Genomic DNA, 24,208 nt, shown 5'->3' on the forward strand with positions numbered 1-24,208 from the left:
CCCCTACCAATTCAGCCACTGTTTTCTGATGGGAAGCAAATATCTCGCACCGGCGTAGTAGCCAGGTAGGTCAGAAGAGCAGCTCTCGCCACGCACCATCCAGGTGAGCTGGATGGAGGGGAATACATCGAGATGTCTTTCAGTCACTGCAGTTGTGAAAGAGAAGAGCCCAAACCAAACAAGTCTTTGCAATGATGTAGAGATTCTGTTTGTGATGTTGAAGAGATGAAGGCCTGACCTAGATTCAGGGTTGTTTTTCAAAGAAAAGCACACTGTTAATAGGAAAACACTTGTTTCTAACGTGAAAAGAAATGCTTTTCTCAGTCCCAAGCGTTTGAGGAGGCTGGCTGGAGGTGGCTTTGCAAGCAAGTGAAAAAAGATACCACACAGACACAGTCCCATGAGAAAAGACACTGAAATCAGCAGTTACCCACTGCCACCATCAGAGGAGCAGGAAACTGAAGATGTGCCCACACTGCAACACACCAAGCAGCAGGTCTGGGTTTTCACACAGCCGTTCTGTCAGATGATCTCAAAGCAGCTTGCAGGCTGCAGCTGATTAACCCTTCCAAATTCCCTTACGGCATTTCCAGCTTCCAGGAGAGCGGCAGTAGGTTTAACTGGCTTGCCTGAAGCACACAGCAGGACAGAAATGTCTCATTAGGTCTGACCCAGGACAGTATTTGAGCTACATCAGACCTCCCTGCACATTGTAACAGGAGCAGTGGGGAGTTTAAAAGCTTACCAAAGATATCAAGATGGATTTCCCCCCACCTTATGCCTATCATGTTTACATCGTGGACACGGTTTTATCAACATGAAGCATGTCATGAGCTTCTTTTTTACTTTTTATATATATAATATATATAAAGGGAAATGTTACCTGGAAAATCACAAGTTTGTGCAACTCAAATATATTTTTAGAACTGAAGAAGCATCAGGAGCTTTAGTGCTAATACCCCTTCACTGCTCTTGGAAGTCCAGGAGACAAAAATATACAGGTGGTATCACACCACACAGGCTACTGGTATTTCAGAGCACTGCTGTCTCCCTCCTGGCACGCAGGCTACAGGACAACCTGACCTGCCAGCACATCTGACTCAGTGCCAGCACGCATTATAAAACAGCAGCACTCAGTATGTAACCCTCAGCATTAAGACTATTCTACAACCATAGGGATATGGCAAAAAATAATTGCACTTCTAGAAATTCTCACCTACCAAGCCCTTTGAGGCCGCAATCACATGAATCACATACTGCATTCGTGACAAACGCTACCAGGAAAGCTGGGATTAAAGAACATATGGCAAGAATATGGGTAATTCTAAATAAGCTTTCTCTGAATTTTAAGAAATAGTCAAACTATGAAATAAATTCCTCAGCTATCTGCAACTTGTTACATGTTTTTTTAAAAAAAACAACAAACAAACAAACCCACAGCACCACCCCACCCCCTCAAAACCCCAAACCCCCAGCAAGCTCCAGCTAACAGGACTATGGGTTACAGGAGAATAGCCTGTCATTAATTACTACAGGACATCCACATCCTGGAGCACCACAGCGAAAGTCTCTTCCAATTACTGTCCAAGCTTTTGTAAAAAGAAAACAAACAACATGCAAAGCCACAAAGGAAGTGCCAACCTATCCCCATTTGTGCCACAGCTAAAGTACTCTATTTTTGCATTTACTTTGGGTGTGGGATGGAGAGCAAGGCTCCAGCAGAAGAGTCTGGAGTTCCAGAGCTTGCTTTTCATTTCTCTACCACGTTTGTTTCACCCCTTTGAGCATTTCTGCACCTATAAGCTCTAAATTAGTTTGATATGGTTTGGCAGGCAGAGTCCAAGTTAGGCCAGCCCAGCAGCTCGTTCGAAAGGGCAAATTATGAAAGAGAAAGAAGAATAAGGCCCACAACAATGGGGCTCCCTGATCCGTACAGCAAATTCACAGCAGGTAGTACAGAAGAGCAGATCAACGTACACTATATATATGCAAGTCTCCTAATGTTCTCCGACACATTATCATCAGAATTATAAAAGACTGAACACTCCAAAACCGTGAGCAAGAGTCTTCTTGGCTAGGAATTATCATGACAACATGTTAACAGAGGACTTAAACTTGTGACTAACTTAAAATTCCAGTGTTTCACACAGCCTGTTGACCTCAACAGGACCAAGCTGCAAATTCTCTGGGGGAGGCAAGAAGAGAAAAAAAAGGGACTCTTAAGGACAAACAAAAAATTATCCTTCAAGTATCCTCATTGAACAAGCGTCAAACGCCAAGTATTTACTTAAAACACACAAAACTTATTTGAAAGCTTTAGATGTAAAAAGTGAAAACCAGAGGTGATTAAGCAACACCTGCCAAATTAATTTTCCTCAATCCACAAGCTGTAACTGCAGTATTTCACACACGGCACACATGCACACACATTCCATATATGTTTCAAATTCAAGAGGAAGGGAGGATAAGGCAAAGCCCTGGCTGTGGCTTAAAAACAACCCTATTCTTGAGAACAAAAATTAATTTTTAACTTCCTCAGCACTGCTGAAACGAGGCACACACAAGCAGCGAAGCCCAGATTCTCCTTTAGCAGCTATCTAAAAGGTTTCAGAGTGGCAAGTGCTAGAGCCTTCCAGGATAATCGTAGAATCATGGAATGGTTTGGGTTGGAAGGGGCTTTCAAGATCATCCAGTTCCAACCCCCTGCCATGGGCAAGGACATCTTCCACTAGACCAAGTTGCTCAAAGCCCCATCCAACCTGACCTTGAACACTTCCAGGGATGAGGCAGCCACAGCTTCTCTGAGCAACCTGGTCCAGTGCCTCACCACCCTCACAGTAAAGAATATCTTCCTCAGATCTAATCTAAACTCTCAGTTTAAAGCCATTGCCCCTTGTCCTATCACTACACGCCCTTGTCCAAAGCCCCTCTCCAGCTTTCTTGTAGCCCCTTTAGGTACTGGAAGGCTGCTAGAAGGTCTCTTCTCCAGGCTGAACAGCCCCAACTCTCTCAGCCTGTCTCCATAGCAGAGGTGCTCCAGCCCTCGGATCATCTTCATGGCCTCCTCTGGCCCTGCTCCAACAGCTCCATGCCCTTCTTGTGTTGGGGACCCCAGAGCTGAACACAGCACTGCAGGGGGGGTCTCACAAGGGCAGAGCAGAGGGGCAGAATTCCCTCCCTCGACCTGCTGTCCACGCTGCTTTGGATGCAGCCCAGGACACGGTTGGCTTTCTGGGCTGCCAGCACACGTTGCCGGCTCATGTTGAGCTTCTCGTCAACCAGCACTCCCAAGTCCTTCTCCTCAGGCTGGCATATTTGGTTATGCAGCACTGCCCATGCCAGGACGCCTGAGCATCTCCATAACTACTTATTGGTTTAAAAATGTGCTGCCAATGCTCCAAGGCAGCATCATAAATTAGACATCTGCTTTTACTCCAAATTTACCCTGTTGTGTCCTCTGATTAAGAGATCCAGGGAATGCCTCTACTGCACTCTGTCCGTGGCTGTCTCAGGGACACGGGTAAAACAGGCCTGTGTGACAGCACCGACACAGCGCCGTGCCTAGGCTGGGCTCTCAGCGGGAAAGCCATGTTATCTGCCACTACACAGATTCCTAGTGCCTGCAAGCAGAGTCAGAGAGAGCTCATGCTGGCCCAGGAAAGACCATGAAAATCTCTTCTGTACGATCATCCGGCTCAGGAGCTGAATTCAGTATTTCCTGCTACAAGCCAGTATCTTCAGACTAATCAATCAGCTCTTTCAAGACAGCTCATTCCTGCAGTCAGCCTTGACAAGGTCCAATATTCTTGCCTGAGGTAGGCAGAACGCAGGCAGGATCCAATTTGGCCAGCACAGAAGTTGTCCTACCAGATGCCAGTTTCCAAGTCTTCAAATGTGCCCTCCTGGCTCCACGAACAGACAAGATACACAAGATACAATAATGCAGCAGAACTGATCAGAAATCCCCAGTCATCAACCACCACCCCTGCTCCTACACCTTCCCTCTGCCCACTGGCCAAGCTCTGGGCCAGGAAGGAGCTTCCTCCCAGGTCTCCTGCAGTCTGGCCTCTCCAAAAAAACACCAAATAGGAGATTTACAAGCCCAGGAACAAATTCTCCTTGCCAAAAAATGATCAAAACAAATGATATTTTACAGCTTAAATTAAGTGCCTGTAACAAATGGATGAGAAAAATTTTGCAAGGCTGGTTAATTACAACATGTAAAGTACTTAAGTGACACCTAAATCACATTTTACAACCTTGGACGAGAAAGGCAATCTTAACTCAGTGTACTCCCACCAAACATCCTAGGTCATCAAGCTCTTGCAATTTTCAGTGGTTTAGAACAAGCCAACCTGCACCGCAATCCAGTTTCATGCAAAGTAGATTGTACCTGTTCCTCCTTCCTAGTAAAAAGCAGATTTCCACAGATATAGCAGGATGCTTTCCACCCAGGAACCTTTAAACAACTCAAAACAGCTTGCACATTAGCACATTGAAAATAACTGTCACACGAGACACATTTTGCTCATTTGACCATCACCATGTAGATGATGTGCTTAAGCCTTCTTGAGTGCAAAAAATTATCAATAAACTCTCTTGGGTTTGTGTTTTTTTTAATGTTAACTTTTATTTCTAAACCTCTGGAACAGCCAAGATCCCTCCTTCTAGCCAGTTTCTAAACAAGCTAAATGGTTGTTTGCAAACACAAGGGTTTGTGTATCCTCTTCAGCTGCTGGACAATATGACCCCAGTAGTTCCTACTGTGGGCCAACTTCCCAGTCACTATCTCAGCAACAACAAAATGGAAGAGCAATCACCTGCTCACCACCTGCTAGGTGGAGTGTTAAGTCCCTTCAGGAGCAGGCAAATTCAGTCTCACCTCCATGAGAGAGGCTCAACACCAATAACACAGGGATGGTGGAAATCCCTAGCTAAGACACCTGCAAGTAGGAGAAACCTTGCACAGGATGCGGTGCTACACTCAGACCTTGGTCCCTACTTTGGAAGCTCTGCTTTTGGATTTGAGGTTTTACTACCTGGCTTACTGAAAAAGAACAAAGCTCCTTGGAAGACAGCAATTGAGACAAAATTCATGGTGAAGAAAACTCCATCTTTCTACCCCTCCTTCTGATTCCCCCCTCCTCTTTATTTTTATTATATTTCACAAACCTCTTCACCCGTGGCTCAGACATCCTGCTTTAAGCAGCAACAATGAGAAGTTAAGAAATCTCTACAATTCTACTACTATTCCCATGGCTCTGAACGGCAGCTGTCGCATCGATCATACTTTGTTAACTTCGTCCTGCTGCTACTGAGTACTTGTCTACACTACAGAAAGTTTTATCACATTAGCTATGCTGGCACATCCTCCTCCTCCTCAACATGAAAACAGCTATTGCAAGACACCAGCACTCAAACCACCACGGCTCAATCTGGCTGAAAACGTGGAATGAGCTACACCCCTGAGAAACCATAGAACCCCCCGGAAAATCTTTCTATAATGCACCTACACTGGTTATGTCAGCCTTAGCCCTACAGGTAAAAACAGTCGTTGCCTTCCCTGACAAAGTCACACCAGTAGGTTTTTTAAAGGTACCTGAGCCAGCAGAAAACCCAGCACTAGCAGTCAAGGCACCAGAGCAGTCTGCCCGGCCATATATACAGTAGTCACTCACATACAGGCTTCTTCATGCCCTAAAACATCATCACTTAATTTGTTTAGAGACTCTGCAAATCACGTTCTCTCCACTGCTGCTGAGGAGTGGATGTTTCCCGTGCCTGGTTCCTCTGCAAGCAGTGCTCTGGAGGATGTTCTTGTCAGAGCAAAAGCTTCATCTTGCACTTGCCTAACAGAGGAGCCCATTTGTGAGAGCCTGCTCACTGCGACAGGACATTTGTGCCCAACACAAGCGGGCACACGTACTGCTGCTTCCTTCAGCACTGTTCTGTTGGCAGCTGGGAAAGGAAGGGGGAAAATAATTTAAAAAAAAAATAATAATAATTTTTTTAAAAATCAAAGCTCCCTTCTACAGTCACCACAATCTAACAAGAACTAGTGACAGAAATAAGATGTTGCTAGATTTTAAAGGCAAGTAGAGATGAGTTAGTACACACAGGGAGAAGATTTGGCACTGCAATTTTTCAGAGGGTATCTGCACGTTAAATGCTGGGCTGCGGTGACAGCCTTTCTGCCTGAGATGAAGGGTCTGCAGGACATCTGGGCAGTCAAAACAATGAACACACAATATAACACACTGGAGTGCTGGGCCAGGCCTGGCTGATGGTGTTAGATATTAGCTTCAAACATTTCATCTGCATCTAACGAAGACACAGCCAGTGAGTATTCAGGGCTGGGGAAGACATTATCCACCTTGTGCTCTTCTTTCACCAGAGGCCAGCAGGCAGACCCACGGGACACAGCAATCCATACAGAACAATCCATATATTGGTCTGCTGCTTTGGTGAGCACAGAGATTCATTTCTCCCTGGGGTAACCACTTACCGTATCAGAAAGGCCAATCAGTCTTAATGTTGCCCTCCAAAAAAAAAAAGTCAATATCTTATTATCCTAAATTCTTAAAAAATAAAAAGATGCCATAATTAAGTGAGCCATGAGAACACAAGATGGATCAGTAGGAGAACACAGATGAGCACCCATGAGCACTGACGTTTTTCTTGCTCTTTCCATAATGCTCAATTACAGAACTGAAATGTTGGTGGGGAATATTGGTGCCATAGGGTGTACCAGACCTGGTGAGACCAGAGGAGAAAGGAAGAGGAACGGATTCTGTGCAATGCACCCAAGCCTCTCCCTTCCCACATTAAAAAAAAAAAAAAAAAAAAAAAAAAAATCAGGAAATATGCCCATTTCCCTCTCCACTCTCAAATAACACTTCTCTCCCAAGTTAAGAACAAAGTCTTAAGAAAATTTAAAAAATAATAATAATTCTAAGACAATTTAGGTTTTTAATATGGCACTGTATATTTTGGAGCACCTCCACTTTGCTTTTACAAGCTTCTTACTCTGAACACCACAGCAAGAAACGCCCTTTTTTTAAGGAATAAAAACAAAGATTCTCATGGAATGTCCCAGGAGCTGAGGCTCAAACAAACATTACCGAATTATCAAGAAACCTCTTGCTAAATCATCTGGGGCACTACCCTCTCAACCTTGGCTTTTCTCTTGGAAAAAAAAAAAAACTATCCCCACAGCTTTCATTTTGTCAATTTTTATTTTACACACATACACGTATTATCAAACATCAAGAAGATCCACTGACACCTCAGGTTACTTGTACACCTTGGTAAGACCAAAACCAAGCGTCCCCCCAGTTCCCTCACCTGGCTGCTCCTCCCAGCACTAAGCCAGCCGTCTCCTCTGCACAACAAAGCCAATTTTCCTCAATTCAGGAGAGACACGCAATAGGATTTTCTTTACGCTGTTCAGAAGGCAGCTGCCGCATAATGCAGCCTATTTAAAGAGACTTTGCTAAAGTCAAATTTAATAATTTAGGAGATTTAAGAGCAGTAGGCAAAAAAAAAGCCCATGTTGCCTAGGCACTGTGTGCCTTTTAGCTGCTGTTCCCGATTCACTAGACCAGTCTTGATGTTGCAAGGACAAAGGTTTTCATCTTTTGAGAACATTTATCAGCAGATAATGAGAAATTAGAATTCCAATTCGCTCAAACGTCAACTATTGAAGTTTAGCTTTCAAGCAGTATTAAAAAAAATACACGTCAGTAAAATTGTTAGCTTGGAACATTGAAATAAACAGCATTGCAAAGAAAAAAAAAAGAGTAGGAAATTGTACTGGGTTGAACTTTCTAGATTCAATGATTCAGATGCTCGCCAGCAGATCTTTTCATTTTGTAGAATCCACTGAGAGAAGCACCATGACATGACAGACTGCACAGTGCCCTTGGGGAGAGGGACATGGCTTAAGACCCTATTCTGCTAGGAGGTTGCTGAGAAACCCTGCAGAGAAATCCTAACTCCATTCTTGTGCTTTAACACACACCAAGGGAAAGCAGAAACAGAAGCAGTGAAACCCCACTCCTCTCCTATCCACCACCACCAACAAAAAGGGATCTGCCACTTTCACAGAATCATAGAACAGTTTGGGTTGGGAGGGACCTTCAAGATCATCCAGTTCCAACCTCCTGTCATGGGCAGGGACACCTTCCACTACACCAGGTTGCTCAAAGCCTCATCCAACCTGGCCTTGAACACTTCCAGGGATGGGGCAAACTGTTCCAGTGCCTCACCACTGAATTTCTTCCTTACCTCTAATACAAATCTCCCCTCTTTCGGTTTAAAGCCATCGCCCCTTGTCCTATCACTACACGCTCTTGTAAAAAGTCCCTCTCCAGCTTTCTCGTAGCCCCTGTAGGTACTGGAAGGCTGCTAGAAGGTCCCCCTCGAGCCCACCCTCCTTCAAGCTGAACAACCCAACAACCCTTTCTAAACGAATTCTGTAAGAACATCCTTGTCAGTGAATACAGCCCAGGTTGGCATTTCGTTTCACACTGTAGAAGCTCTAATCTTTCTTCACTTGCCAGCAAAATACTCTTCCAACACACTTGCTAGTATTTCCAAACCAAGACTGAACAGCACACTAAACGCAGCAGGCATCACTATCCAAACTTCAACCAAACAGGACTCTATCCTGTAATGTTTTGTAGCATGAATATAACTTGAGTCCATACGACTGAGATAGTTACCAACTTCATCACAACCACAGACATTTCTTCCCCTCCTGTTTTTGCTACGCTGTTATTAAATACATGGCAATGACCTTCCCTCCAAGCAACCTTTTTGCTTTACACAAATATCCACTCATCAAATTGTCGAAGGGGCTATGTTCGTCAGGCTGAGCAGAACACACTTGGGTGGTTCACTCTCTTTTTAAAAACTATCAACTCCCCATGTGTCAGATGGCAAGTGTAATTTAGTAGGCGAGGAAATCACTCAGTCTTGGAAAATCACTGCAATATGGTATATATCTAACTCAGCAAGTCCGTCTGATATGCAGGGCTCTTAATGCCACTGTTGGGTCCCAACCTTGGATAGCTCTTGCCAGCAGCTGCGTCTACAGTTAACAGCTGAAGTGCATGTGACCTTTTAATTTTCTTATTTCTTCCCAGCAACAGACCAGAATGTTTCCTCCATTACTGATGATTTGCTACATGATCATCAACACAATCAGCTGAACAGTAGTGAGCAGAATAAACAACAGCCTGTACCTCCACAATCAGAATAAAGAGGCAAGTAGGAGCTTCTTCATGTTCTGTCTGTGCTGCACTGAGTACGGTGGGGTATAAAGACTGGGACTGCTGACAGGGCAGCCCCTCTGTGCCAGTCAATTAATGCCTGGTATCGTTACGGATATGTATGTGGGCAGCGCAGGCATCTGTCTGCTAGACACTTTTTGCAAAAGACACAGGAGCCATTAAAAGGCACCAAGAAATACAACAAAAAAAACCCTATATGACAGAAAAAATAAACATAAACAGCTAACAACACGCATGATGCTCCAAAGAGACCCTGCAGACTCGGTGACAGAGGTCCCTTGTTCAACTGAAATACATCACGAGCACACAAAGTTCTCAATGCAAATGCGAGTAAAAACTCATGCTGTGGGATTTCAAGCACTCAGCTTAAATGCAATCAGGAGGACTTGAAAAATTTAAACATCTTTTTAAATTTTCAACCATCTCACAAGTGAGAGGAAAGGGAGAGACACATGGCTTATAAAGCAGTTCATCAGAGAAAGCTACGTTGTACTATGGCATCAGACACCTTTCTAAAGAACATCAGAGACTACTTATAGATGCTGTCAATGTCCTCCAACTCACCAAAGGAAGATAAGTTTCTCTGAGCTCTCCCAATGCAAGAGGCGCTCTCAAAAATGAAAGGCTGGGATGCAATAATCCACCCCACAATCATCCTAAAGGTCTAGGAATTAAAAGTCTCTACACAAAAACGTAGAACACTCTGGCCCTGACCCAGCAAAGCACTTAAGCATCCAACTGTTTCCCCTGCAACTTCAGAGGGACAGTTTACATACCTTGAGCTAGCACACGTCACAGGGCTTTGCTGGCTCACGGTCAGGCAGCTCAAAAATGCACAAGAGCCCACCCATGGCTCAGCTTTACCTTGCAGAACACAGGATCTCCTTGACCATCTCCTTACACAAAACAAAAACAGGAACAGGAGCAGGTCACTGACTAAACCCAAAGCGTATCAGCTTCGCATACATTTTCCAGCTGCAAATTATTTCTCTTCCTTGAAGAGAGGGTGCGTACGGAACAGAGGAAGACAAAAGGAAGAGGTCTGCAGGCAACAGCCACTGTAACACTATTATCACACAAGAAGCGATTGCTGCCTGCGGGTAACTCACCCTCTGACGGTCCGCTCACCTCAACCAGACCCTGGGACAAGCCCTTCCCCTACTGACACCTCCACAGAGGACACAGGCACAGCATGTCCTACCTCTTCGGAGGGGATGGAGGATCCAGAAAGCCAACCGTGTCCTGGGCTGCATCCAAAGCAGCGTGGCCAGCAGGTCAAGGGAGGTGATTCTGCCCCTCTGTCTGCGAGACCCCCCTGCAGTGCTGAGTTCAGCTCTGGGGCCACCAACATCAGAAAGACAAGGAGCTGTTGGAGCGGGTCCAGAGGAGGCCACAAAGATGATCCGAGAGCTGGAGCACCTCTGCTATGGAGGCAGTCTGAGAGAGTTGGGGCTGTTCAGCCTGGAGAAGAGAAGGCTCTGGGGACACCTTCTAGCAGCCTTCCAGTACCTAAACGGGCTACAAGAAAGCTGGAGAGGGGCTTTGGACAAGGGCATGGAGTGATAGGACAAGGGGCAATGGCTTTAAACTGAAAGAGGGGAGATTTTGATGAGATCTAAGGAAGAAATTCTTCCCTCTGAGGGTGGTGAGGCACCGGAGCACCCAGACAAGTTGTGGCTGCCCCATCCCTGGAAGTGTTCAAGGTCAGGTTGGATAAGGCTTTGAACAACATGATCTAGTGGAAGATGTCCTTGCCCATGGCAGGAGGGTTGGAACTAGATGATCTTTAAAGGACCCTTCCAACCCAAACCATTCCATGATTCTACGATTCTATAAGTGGTACCTTTCACTCATGGCCTGTTGCTTAGCTAGCACCAGCAGCCCAGTTCTCATTTCTGATGCAAAGGAGGCAGAGCAGAACTGGTGCTGGTACTTATCTGGGGAGGTTTATTTTGCTTCATTATTAGTTACAGCTTATGCGAAATATTCCATAACAAGTCCTTCCTATACCACCTGCTGGAAACTATCTGTGAGAACGCAGGCAGGGCACGGTGCATTAATGTAGTGATCCATTCATCTATCACAGCACGAGGAGGAACACTCCCACGCTACACACGGAGGGGTGCAGGCTTCTGACGCTTTGCAGTGCTTTTACTGTTCTTGCTGTATTAAAGTTTAATTACTTTTTAACTTAGATATTTACATAGAACATAAACTGTTCAGAAGGATAACTGTCAACCAGCCAAGACCTCTTTGGCAGGACTTTGGGATCATATTTTACTTTTCTGGTGATGGCAGCTCTGGCACGGAATTGCTTCAGTTCTGTAAAATTAAGTCTAGTTATGTTTGATCCCTTTGGGGAGACTGCCAAAGCACCAAGATTAATTAGCAACTTACCTAAAATACACTCTCTATTAGATAGATCTTAAAGGGTTCCTTGTCACAGATGGCTTTATAAAAACACATTTTGAAATACTAATGAATCTATATGACATAAGATGACATTCTGAACTCTGTCTCAGTGCCCATTCTCATCTCCACACTAAGTAAAATGACTTTTATTAGTTTCATGACAGCTCTGCGCTTACATCAGCTTTGCAGACTTCTGGCCAAATCACAGAAAATAAACTCATTTGATGGACAAATATAGCATCATTATGCTCCCAGCTACTGAAACATCCTCAATCAATATAGCTTTAAATGTATATAAGAAGACAGGAATGTATTCAAACTGATGTGTGACCACAATGCAAAAATAATTGCAAAGGCTCTTAGTAATTGTGTTGAAATGTAGGCTCCTAGTGCCTTTCCTACAGGAAAAGAACAAGGGACAAGTATCAAACCATTTCTATAAACACCTAGGAAAAAGTTACAGACTAGAAGTGGTCCAAGTGTCTGGCAGTACAAGTGAAATGGGGAAACACCTTACTCCTGGCAGCAGTGGGTGTTTCATTTGCTAGTCTTCCCTTCCAAACTGCTTGCAATACCACTGGTCACCCAGCTGGATTTCTCAGGGAAAAGCATGGTTGTTCCAGTCCAGGCTTCCAGAGAGGCTGTGCTTCAGCCTGTTTCCAGTTCAGAGCTGGCACGTGGAGTACACACTTGCCTGCAGAAGCCTGAATCAGCACTGAGCCGGGGTACTGCAATGCAACCAGCCACTTAATTTTCCTTCTTCACCTGATCCTCAGACTAAGAGAGTCAGTTTTTAGGGTAGAAGCATGAGTTCACAGACTCATCCAGTCCTCTGGCAGCCCCAGCACGTGTGAGAATGGCAGGGGAGGAGGGGGGCACTGCAGTAGGAACCTCACCACAATTAACAACGCACCACGGAGGGGTCTGTGCTGTAACAGGATCAGAGGGACAGCCCAAGACCACACACAGTTACAGAATGAGACGTTACTGTAGCTACGCTCATCACAGCCATGCTGCTAAAAATAAACCAGGAAGACATTCCTCACCTAAGGCCCAGGAGGGTTCTGGTATGTAGCTGAGTCATGCAACAATCTTTACATTAAACACATCTTGATCCCTGGTTTATGCTCCATCAGCACAAGCCAAAAAACTCAAGCCTTTTGTGCATATTGAAAAAGCAACACTGCACCCACTGAAATAAGGCACAAGGAAGTAATCTGAAGGTCAAGGTCTCCTGGAAAACAATTGTAATAGTAAGATCAAAATGCATTAAGAAAGGAGGAAGCGAGAACAAGCTCACACACATTTCTTTTCTAAACAGAATTTGAGAGAATGTGTTTAGTGCTTGTGGAAGACATCAGACTGACAGCAACATCCTTACTCCACAAAACAGCACATCTGTTCGCACCACACGCACGTTCTGCTTGGCCACCCACAAGGCTTTGCGCTGCCAAGAGGATCATCTGTGCCAGCAGCTTAACGCAATCGTTAGCACCAGGTGACCTCAAAGGTACAACACAAGCTCCACCTTTCACAACTTGCCATTTTCCCACACCAGTCTTACCACTGAAGACTAAATCCCTAGCTGTCATTTGCACCTAAGCTACTCAGAGCACACGTACGTATGCAGGCACGCACGCAGGTGTGGGATTCTAGAAATGGCAGCTCCTCTTTGACCAGGTGTAAGCGCCTTCTCGGTAAGAGAAAGCTATCAAATCTGTCTATATGTACAAAAAGATTGTGGTGTGTGTGCTGGTCCCGTTTTCCCATAACTGAAGACATTTCTGCTGGCCATCACAGCAAGTACAAGGTCATCGTTAGCGTGACCGATTTTCAGGACCTCAGTCCTCAGACCTGCATCCAACAAGATGCATTAGACTACCCCAAAAACTTCATTCTTTACCACCTTCCTTCTTTTTTACTGGAACTGGCAGCACTTCTCGCACACTAAAGGTCCTCTTGAAAAGCTGCTTACAACGTAGTGATTTCATGTAATTTCTATAGATTTCTTTTTAGAGCAGACAACAGTGCAAGAGCACATCACAGGCACCAGAGCAGGTTGCCCAGAGAAGCTGTGGCTGCCCCATCCCTGGAAGTGTTCAAGGCCAGGCTGGATGAGGCTTTGAGCAACCTGGTGTAGTGGAGGGTGTTCCTGCCCATGGCAGGGGGGTTGGAACTAAATGATCCTGAAGGTCGCTTCCAAACCATTCTGTGATTCTATGTTCTGAGAAGACAGTGCAGCTTTAAGTTACATGTTGGTTTAACTTACACATATGGAAAGCAAGCATCAACAAAAATTTAGGAAAAAGATCCCAACTGCTACTGTAGTACAAAAAAGAAAACAAACCGCAGCAATACCCATCAGATTTCTCAGTTAAATAAATTAAAGATATCCAAACATTAGTGTGTTCGTTTTTTAAAAGCCTGAAGCATCTTAACTTGCACACAGGCACCTTTGGGACAGCAGTCGTCTTTAGCTCCACACTTCAAGAAAAGCAGAGTTTGAAAAATAGGCCAGCCAACAGGTAACACTGAGCGTTCAAAGCACCAGCTGCCAGAGTCACAGCACATCTGGACTGGCAGAATATGATTCATCATGTCCTGCAGTTGCTGTTGTCTCACAAAAGGTGAGAAGTCCAGCTCAGACGCATGAACTGCCTGAAAAAAGGTGATTTTGCAGATCCACTGTCCCACAGACCTTCATCTTGTATCTTTCTGACGTATAGGTTTTTAACAGGAATTCAGGGTGAGATGACAACCCCCTCTTCCCTTCTCAAGCATCCCTTGCCCTTTGTTTCTCCACTCACGAATGACATCAATCTCTCCAGCTCTTTCCTTTTGCAGGGAAACTGGTTGTATTACCGTCTCCTGCAGGCATCCGCACTCCAGGAGTAACATCAGAGGAACAGAACCCAGCCACATCTACAAGCTTCAGTTTCAAGTTCAGTCTCAGTAAGAATATGGCAAACCTTTCCAGTTTAAAACTTGTTATACAGGTTGAGCTTACTGCTACCTACCAACCCAACCAGTGTGAGCCAGGTTTAAAACTGCCTTAAGAGCTCTCACCCTCCAAAGCACTGTTCGTTTTATCTCACCAATTACTTTAATATGGAGGTGAACAATCTTACTGCTGCTTTAGGCATGCAGGGAGAGTGTCAGAGGAAAAGGGCTGACTTGATGTCAGTCACACTACCTAAAGTTTTTATTCTAAAGCTTCCTTTTATTCTGCTAAGCTTTGCATTAAGATGCACCCCCTGATACACCTGCCCTTGGGTATCTCCAAAAGACTCTTCTCTACAGCAATCACACAGGCCAAAGAAATGCACCTCCCAGAATGGCACGTAACACACAGAGCTACAAACACCTCTGTCCTCACAGACACCACACTGCCGCTGAGGGTTCGGTGTTCTCTGCGTGAGCACCTGAGGGAGACAGGATGCACAAAAAGGCTTCAGCAACGCAAGACCCAGTTGCCCGAGTCATCAGCTACAGCCAACAGTCCCCACAGACAAACTCTGCTTCCCAACATTCTCGTACTCACTTCACAGGAGCCGTAATTTCATGTTAATGAACACTGCCATTTGATGAAACAAATCACAGCTTTCACCCAGCCACTCCTGCCCCTGCACTGACTTTGCTCAGATCAAGACCAGTGAATTGATCAAAATGAATTTTAACACAACAAAAGCCGGGGGGGGGGGGGGTGGGGGGCGGGGGTGAAAATACGGGTGCAGGGGGAAGGTAAGTTTTCAGCCAGATGATCCTCATGTCCATTCTGCAATGTAACCACATCAGACGGACAGTGAGGTAGGTGCCCAGGGTCAGGACGAGTGGCTGGGGTTGGAGGGGCCAGGCTGCTCCTCTCCAAGCCAACGCCAGCTGAGCAGCATTTGAACGGCTCCTGCATTTCCTAGAGGATCCTCTCTCAGTTACAACTGCCCAGAAATTGAGTTTGACAGACCTGCAGCAGCCTACAACAGAAGGCACAGGAACAACATTTCATGTGCAGTTTGGGTTTGCTGCTCTTGACAAGAGCCCAGGCAGGTCCGGACCTTGCCGTACACTGTGTGGCTTTCTGGGCACGCAGGGAAACGTGCTGCAAACCACCTCAACCAGGCTAGTCCAGGGCGATCGCTCAGCGATCAAGTCTGACTTCACACTAGCAGCCCCAGCACGAGCAGAGACCCTGAAGCGAGAGAGACATGTATGCCAGCCACCACCAGATCTTGCCTTAAAGGCTTTAAAAATCTCAGGGGCCAGCCTGGCTGAGAGGAGGGATGGAACAGATGCCCTACCTCCGTGCTGCTCTCACAAACACCCAGTTATTAGGGGTGAGGAGGAAGAACATCCCCCTCTTACATCCTCCTCACGAACCACTCTTCCTTTTGTTCAGAACCACCTAAAAACCCAACCTGAAGGCACATCTGCTTCTCCTACCCCCATGGGAAGGGCCTCCCTCAGGCCAGCTGGGTTAGTGGCCAGCAGCCCTGCCGGGCCAGAGCCCCAGGGCTCATCACCAGGCCAACACAAGACACCTGGCCAGAGCAGTGAGCCTCCACCTCCCCATGCAGGGCACGGCGGCGCTCCCCACCCAGCACAGCCCTGAGGACTCCCTGCCAAAGTGGTGCGCAGAGCCAAGAAGTCAAAATCACAGTGGGATTAGCTGCTCATATAGACACAGCAGGCAAAGCCAGAATGATCAGCATTAATAACAGGAGTGTCAGAAGGGGAATTAAGCCTCATGTCTCTGGGACCAAGCCAGTTTAGTGATTAGAGGCCAATATTGAGGGGCTGAAAATGAGAGACTACCCTACTTGCCTCTCAACCACGAGGGATGGCTAAAGTCAGGAAATCAGGAGACCTTTGGTGTCTTTAGGACTCTGTGTTGGGACAGTCCTTTTGGCAGCTGAGCCCCTCCACCTTGCTCACCTAGAAGCTGCAGAGGCTCCAGAGATGTTATCCCCCTGCTTCACCCATGACATCACTTTGCCATCTAGCTGGTTCCCTACAGTACCACCAAAGCACACACGCATTGAGAATCAGTGGGAAAATTTAGTTGAAAATCTGGCAAATTGGACAGTTGATGAAGGGACGCCAGAATTCCTGAAAAGGAAGCAGTCTGCAAAAAACATAAAGCTGCAACTCCAAGCCCCCCAGGCTATACATGGCTTACACTCCATGTTGCCTTTGTTTAAACAGTAGTATATCCACGTTCTCTATCCGGTCTCCCACACACAGCACATTGCATGTCTTCCCCTACTCCTCCCACCCACAGATAAACAGGCTCTGGAAACAAAGCTTGAGCAGATAACTGAAAGGAGCTTGAGGCCTGGAAGAAGGACAATGCTATTCCCTGTGTGGAAGCAAAGATATCCACATAAATGAAGCTGTCTGCTTGGGATGCTGTTCTTGGTCTCTTGAGGACAGGATCAAGTATGTGCCTTATAATTAACTTGTTTGTTATTTGCGCAACATACCCTTATTTCTACCCACGGAAATTACTGACAGCTTAATTCTCTTTTTTTTTTTTTCATATTCTTGTTTAACTCAGAGCCATTCCTGTTGGGTACAAGAGCCTGAAATGCAATTCACACTGACAACGTAACGCAGCCTTGCTGTAAACACACACCGAGCCCTTCACATTCCCTCCAACAGTCAGAAACAACAAACCAGGTGTTTATGAAACAGGAAGGTTAATGTAGGATGCACTTCTGCAGGGGACAGATGCACGTTACAGCTATGGGGTGGGAAAGTTTGAGACACAGCACTACTGGCCTAAAGGGGTTTTGGTTATTAACCGCGTGGAAGGCACCGCCGCTGCAGCGAAAACCCAGACAGGCTTCGTTCCCTGCTCATGCAAGAGTGAGCTGTGCGGTCACCCTGCAATGTTTTATTGATAAGGCTCCACTAATCTGGCGTTAGTCAGGCACACGCAACCAACCATCAAAAATTGGGTCGATAGTACAGGTGGTTTTAAACTAGACACAACACACAGCCTGGAAAACGCAGGACAGCTGGCAAGGCGCAGAACGGCCTCAGGAAGCCAACCTCGAGTTCACGTTAGGAGGCAAGGGTTACAACGCGCTACATTAATACAGAGAAACATCTCACCAGCAAGAAAGTCATCAAGGAATAAGTGACTGAAAGCAACCCCTACAACAATCGGCCTCAACCCTAAAAGCTGCAGTTTTTAAAGGAGATGCTACCAAAGAACCCCCGTGACTGTGAATTGGTCGCACGCCTGAAGCATTAAGGCAGTATTTGCAAAAGCTCTCCCCCCAGGGAGCCCACTTCCCAAAACGGGGCAGCCCTAAAGGCACAAATAAACATATTAAGCATCATCCGAGCCGCCGTGATTAAGCAACTTCTCCGATTGACTATATCATCCCGATTTGCTTGTTTGCTTTCCTGCTTACCTGCTGATGTTGCCTGGCTCCTGCTGTGATAGACTTGACAAGAGTATCTACTAATGGCTTACACATGATCTGTAACAAAGAAAGACCAGTCTCTTATTAGTGGTTTGCTGACAGACAGGTTTGTTTTTCAAGCAAAACAGTCTATATTTTACACAGCTTCTTGAGGGAGAAGAAAATGCCACAAGAAAGAAAAGTGCCCACAGATCAGCAACAGTTTATTTGAAAATTAACAGCTTTGCTCACACCAGCCCTGAGTGAAATCTTGATCACAAGGAAATCAGCAGCAAAACTCTTAAGTTGGAAAAATCAGGCAAAGATTTCATCTCCTCTGTTCTGTCTAGTTCTTGATTTAAGCCTGCATCTGCCTGAAACTTTATGTCCACTTTCCACAGAGGAACAGGCTCAGAGGCAAAGGAGAATATGCTGAGTTAGGCTGGAGAATGTCAGAGCCTGGGGAAAGATCTGAACTCACGTGCTAAAGGGGCCAGAAACAACTGTGTCAGGAGGAAAGCCTCCCTGGAGACAGGTTATCTTAAATAACAATTCTTGATCAAAACAACCTTTCCAGAGGAGGGGTACCTGTCAGGAAAGCTTGATGAACCTCTGTTCTGGCCTAAGCCACCAATTTCTATGTTTACAGGCAAAATGTTTCCAAATTGAGAGGCACAAGAAATCCAGACACAAGAAATGAGAAAGCACCTGGATTGCAAGTATCTTACTGGCATACCTCTAATGTCGTCTATCAGGCACTGGAAGGCATGGCCCTGCCAAAGCATGGACAGCAGTTCACTGACATTGTGCAGATGGTTATTCCCACCACACCACCTGAAATGGTTTCTTTTGGGGAGTAAGACGACTACTAAAACAACAGATAACTCTAGCAAGTGGGCAAAGCCCAGCTTTAAGAAGGCCAGTATTTGTGTATATCATTACCTTTGTTTTAAAAAAAGGGATGAGCTTAAAGATTTTAAAAGACCTTTCTGCAAGGCACAGTCACATGGAATCCACAGGCTCTAGAAACCTGCAGATGGGATCTTAGGCTTGCTGCCCACGTGGGCAGCACACAACCCTTCTCTCCCCCTTGACTTATGTTGGTGGCATCGTGGGCTGGTGTCCTAAGAAACCTGGTATGCAAAAGAATTCTCTCCTGCCTGGATTCCCTTAGAGTGTGAAAGCATCTTCTCCCAGTTACACAAGCCCATGTCTCCTCACACCCTCCCATCAAACATCAGTTGTAAAAGTTGAAGCGCTTGAGAAAGAGCTTCTGGCAACTGTGTCTACCTCACTCTGACCTAAAAATCCCTGAAGAACTGTATGATGTTCAGACCTAAGGCCGCTTACTTAAAAACTGGCTGTCTTCATAGTGGAGACCAGCTCCAGGCACAGGCCAAGTTTGCAGGAAATACCTCAAACATTTCAGACACTGACATTGTCTCAATATCCAGCTTGCAGATTAGATTCCAATTAGGCTCTACGCTCTACAACCTTCTTGGAAGAAAACTGAGAAAGCGTGCAGTCACGGCAAAGCTGGACAACAGCTACATTAGCTGTTTAAACAAGCTGGCCCCTTCTGCCTTGGTGCAAACCTTGCTCGTCCACGTTGTCTTGAATACTGGTAAAACATTAGACCTTCTTAGGTTCTGCTTCAAAAAGCAGCCTTCTGTTCACCTGCACTCTCCATGCAGTATTCCAATCCAAACCATAAATAAGACGCCGGCCTTCTGCAGCGCTGCTATCAAAACATGCAGTATTAAGAGTCTGAGCAGGTGAAGATCCTAGGAAACTTTTCAGCAGTTTTAAAAGCCTGCAGTAAAGTGGAGAAGTTTCTCTCCCTACTGTCCCCAGAACTACAATTGTAGTTTGGAGCCACCAGAAGACAACACACCACACAGTCAGCAGCACTTACCGGGAAGCGTCTGAAGAGATCCTGGAACATGGAGCTTGTAAGGGCACTGTTCCGTTTAGTCAAGAATTGTGTCAGTGCTTGCCGATATACTACAGTCACCCTCTCCATATCCAAACAACCTGTGCTCAAAAGCTATAGGGAAAAGGCGGACAAAACAAATTCCCAGTGAAACACAAGGATGAATCACTAGCAATGAAGTAATTAATTTTCACCAGTGTACACAGATTTTTCCAACTAGATATTCTTCAGTAGTTTGTATGATACAGGCCTAAGAGATACAACACAGGACCATGAAGAAACAACAAAGTGGGCCCCAAACATGCTCCCCCAAGTACCGACAGCAGTGTGACCATGTTAGTGAAGGGCAGCACAATGTTCTAGCAAGACTACATACACTGCATGTAGTGTGGTGTAGCGTGGGAGCTGTACTTCTAGGCCTGTGGTGAGCACGTCCAACACACATGAGGTTCCCAAACCACTCAAAGACCATCCTGCAGCAGCTCTGCTGCACACGTGGTGTTCTCGGCTGTAGAGCTATCTGAATCTGTAGATACTAACGTAGGTATGTATCTAGATCTACACACGCTCAGCAGATATGTCCAGGATTTCTAGGTAGCCAGCAGACAAGCTCTAGCTCTGATCAGGGATCCAGCAATCCCAGAACTGTGTAACTGCTCCAATATCACCATCTGGTGGGGAACAAGAAACCCAGATACACAGCAACCAGCTGAGACCTGCATAGGCCATATGGATGTAAACTAACACCACAGTGGTGAATGAAGAGCTAAGTATGGAGCATTGCATCCCAACATTCCTGACTGTTCTCATATTGCCAGGAAAGCACAGCTCTCTAGGAAGAAAGAAAAGTTAAGGTCCAGGAGGTCAAAGCTGTGATCTTCACACTGGTGGACAGGCCTTTTGCAAACCTCTGCCCAAGTAATTTTTCCATGGCCACGCAGCAAGTTAAAGCCATGTTAATGTTGTGCCCTGTTCTCAAGTCGAACTCGCAGCACTACTGCAGCTGAACACAGGCTAGAGTGGAACAGGGGAGATGGATCTTGAAATACACGACCTCAGTTTCCCAGTGAAGTGTTTATATCTAACACTTATTTGACATACACATCCGCAGGGGAAGAAAAAAAAAGGGATTCCTCCTCCCATACAGATGTTTACTGTAGAAAATTTCTTCTGTAGTAACAGGCTTTTCCATAAATTTGGCCACTGCATCATAAAGTCTGCTCCAGTTCCATTTTGCTGCTTACTGAAAAGCTCCAGATTACGCTCACAAAGCACTGCTTGCTGGAAACACACCACACCTTTGTCTCTGATCCCCCACTGTGAAACGTTCTCAGCCTCAAAATAATGTCAGCACCAGCAGCACCACAAGCTGAACTGTGTCATTTCCCTCAAACTGTCAACTCGCTTCAGCTGCTGGCTGTGTCCAAGACCACAGCTGGCTGACCAACACCACAGCTCTATTCCTGCAGGAATAACAGCCTTCCCTGTGAAGGACAAGGAAGCACAAGGATGCTGTGAAGCATGTCTCAACTCCAGCCTCCACATCAAGTACATTGTTTATATTCCCCATAGATCTCTGTTTTTCTTTCCAGAAAGGCCCAGCACAGAATAAGAGCTGCTTGGACTAACGCTCTTGGTCTCTCACTAAGCCTTAGAAACACTGGTTATCTTTTCAGCTGCTAATAATATCTCAGTGTTTGTAATTTCCAGGCCCTCCCTTGTCATGAGGTAACGCTGTTTATTTTCCTCCCCCACACAATGTCAACAAGATTAGGGCACTAATTCCTGCACACAATTTGCGAGGTTCAGAGGCAAGTATCAGGCTAACTGGTGAAACACTACTTGCTAGGTTTCTACTGGAGGTGACTGGACTGGGCTGCCCAATGTACAGGGTCACCGAATTCAGAGACCTGTGAAATTCAGCAGAGGCAGTAGGTGAGGTGGAACCAGACAGCAAGGCTCCCAAGCAACAGACACCCATAGCACAACCGGATCAAGAGTCTTCCTGCAAACAACTGCCACGGAAACCAGGGCTGCTCCACGCTTTCTTCACCGTGAGATAACTCAGCCCAAACCTCACAGAAATACAAATTCGCTCTCAACCACCACTGTCCTGTACCTCCCTGCTCCTCAGCATTCTCCCAGAAAATAAAATAACAGTGACTGCCAAGAGGTTAATGGAAAAAAATAACAAATCAGCCAGGACAGCAGCACAAATATACATCAGGCTTCTGAGGCAATTAACCTGGATCCACTGTACATCAGCAGTCCCTGGTGCCTATGGGCAAGCAGGCACTGCGAAGGCAGGTGGATGAGGACGAGAAGGGGATGGGGGAAGATGAGTTTTGTGGAAAAGAAATCACCTAAACAGGTATCTGCAGGCAGGACCAGTGAGACTGAATAAGCAAGGACCACTCAGCAAAATGAGGTAATGCAACTTTCCTGGCCAACACACCGCCTCGAGAGCAGCCTGCTGCCTCACCTGGCAAGCCTGCGCCATGGTGTTGCTCTGTTTCTCTGGCAGAGTTGACGACTTATCGGATGTGTTTCCTCTCAACACTCTGAGCAGGTATAATGAGGCACTAAAAAGGAAAAGGAAAAGGGGAGAACAGTTACCACAGTGTCACAGTGCCACTGCAAAGCCCTGAGGGCAGAGGCCAAGCGATGCAGGCAGCCCGCTCCGTACCAAGGCAGGTTCAAGGGTCTGAGAGGGCCCCTTCTCTCAGTCTAACCCGCTCTTGCCAGACTTTAAAACAAATAAATCTCAGGGAGCTGCATCATTTCATTATGTGTCACTGCAGTCAGACTTCCCCGCTCTCAGCCTGCATTCCCCAAGCTCATGCTTTTGACTAGCTCTGCTCGAGGACTTCTGCATTCACCCAGGACTTCCGAGCCTGCACGGCTCGGCCAGCGCTGCAGTGCAGCCCTCTCAGCCCAGGCTGTCGTGTGCCTGGAGAACTTGAGCAGATCAACAGAGAGACCATGCAGACAGTCTGCTGCTTCTGAGAAACGCTGCATTAACTGGGCACAGCTCCACTCAGGACTGCCAGGAAGCTGTTAGGGAGCCATGTGGCACACACAGTCAGCCCCGTGTTGCCAGGAAGGACCACGGCTCCTGCACAGCCATGGGCCAGGTGTGCTGCAGAGCCAACACTGCCCGATGGCACTAGGTTGACCATGCAACATGGTACCAACTGCATACACAGTTGTGTTGAGAAATCCCAGATGGAGTATGAAAGTCCTCCTGAAACCGTCTGCAAGTCACAAGAGAGCCTACTGGTAAACGGCACTCCCATTTACACCAAGAAACAGCAAGATTGTTCATGTTTGCTAACAAATACACATATGGCTTATCATTCCCTTGTATTCAGTGGCAAAAGAGTGAATACTGGTGCATACGGTCAGGATTTATAATCATTATTGTCGCTACTGTGCTATCATGGAGACAGTAAACCACTGTATTTACAGAACAATCATTGCAAATGGACTATAAACTACCCTCATCCCTGCACTGAATCACACATAATTCATTACTCCCTGATGGAGCCTCAAGGACGCGCTTCCCATCACCATCAGCAAAGCTGTACCAGAGCATTCCTGTATCACAGAGCCCACAGAAGATGATCACCGAAAGATGGACATCTGTTCGAAAATGCTGCCGACTGCCAGCATGACTAGTCCTCACGTAAGACACAGATGGTGGCACCCAGCCTTCACCGTGTCTCTCGCTTGTCTGAGCTGTTTTAACATGCAACATTATGCCTGCTTCCAGACCAGCCATGGGCACAGCACTGAGTAAAGACACTTCTTTTTAACACTCACCTGAAATAATAGAGAGCCACTGAAGAGTCAGTGAGCTTGCAGGCTCTTTCCACAAGCCTCTCCACAAAAGCGTGCAAATCTTCTTGCAGGGCATCCACTCTCTTGCAGTACTGCTTCGTTCGGCACAATGAGTTCCTGAAAGAGCATTAAAAACAAACCCAAAGCAATTACTTACAGAAAGAGCTCTGGGGAACAGAGAGCTACGAATCCTTACCCCTGAGCTCAGGGCGACGCAAACAAAAATGATGCTAGCTGAGGGTAGCAAAAAGGCAGTCATTGTTGTGGAAAGGAGGGTGAGGAAACTTACTGCTCTTTGCCTTTGAGCATGTATTTAGGCATCA

At 46.1% G+C, this 24,208-nt stretch overlaps 1 protein-coding gene across 1 annotated transcript in view; it reads right to left on the minus strand.

The window, feature by feature from the left end:
- The window catches only part of MYBBP1A (MYB binding protein 1a), a 62,241-nt gene that overhangs the window by 20,468 nt on the left and 17,565 nt on the right, over window positions 1-24,208 (minus strand). Inside the window, exons 20-23 of the mRNA XM_086624496.1 lie at window positions 23,868-24,002; window positions 22,528-22,627; window positions 20,028-20,159; window positions 18,122-18,190 (exon numbers count right to left, since the gene is read on the minus strand). Coding sequence (XP_086480622.1) covers window positions 18,122-18,190; window positions 20,028-20,159; window positions 22,528-22,627; window positions 23,868-24,002 — 436 coding nt within the window. The remainder of the gene's footprint in view (window positions 1-18,121; window positions 18,191-20,027; window positions 20,160-22,527; window positions 22,628-23,867; window positions 24,003-24,208) is intronic.

The sequence above is a fragment of the Tauraco erythrolophus genome, chromosome 21 (assembly GCF_009769465.1).
Source record: "Tauraco erythrolophus isolate bTauEry1 chromosome 21, bTauEry1.pri, whole genome shotgun sequence".
Taxonomy (NCBI): Eukaryota; Metazoa; Chordata; class Aves; order Musophagiformes; family Musophagidae; genus Tauraco; species Tauraco erythrolophus.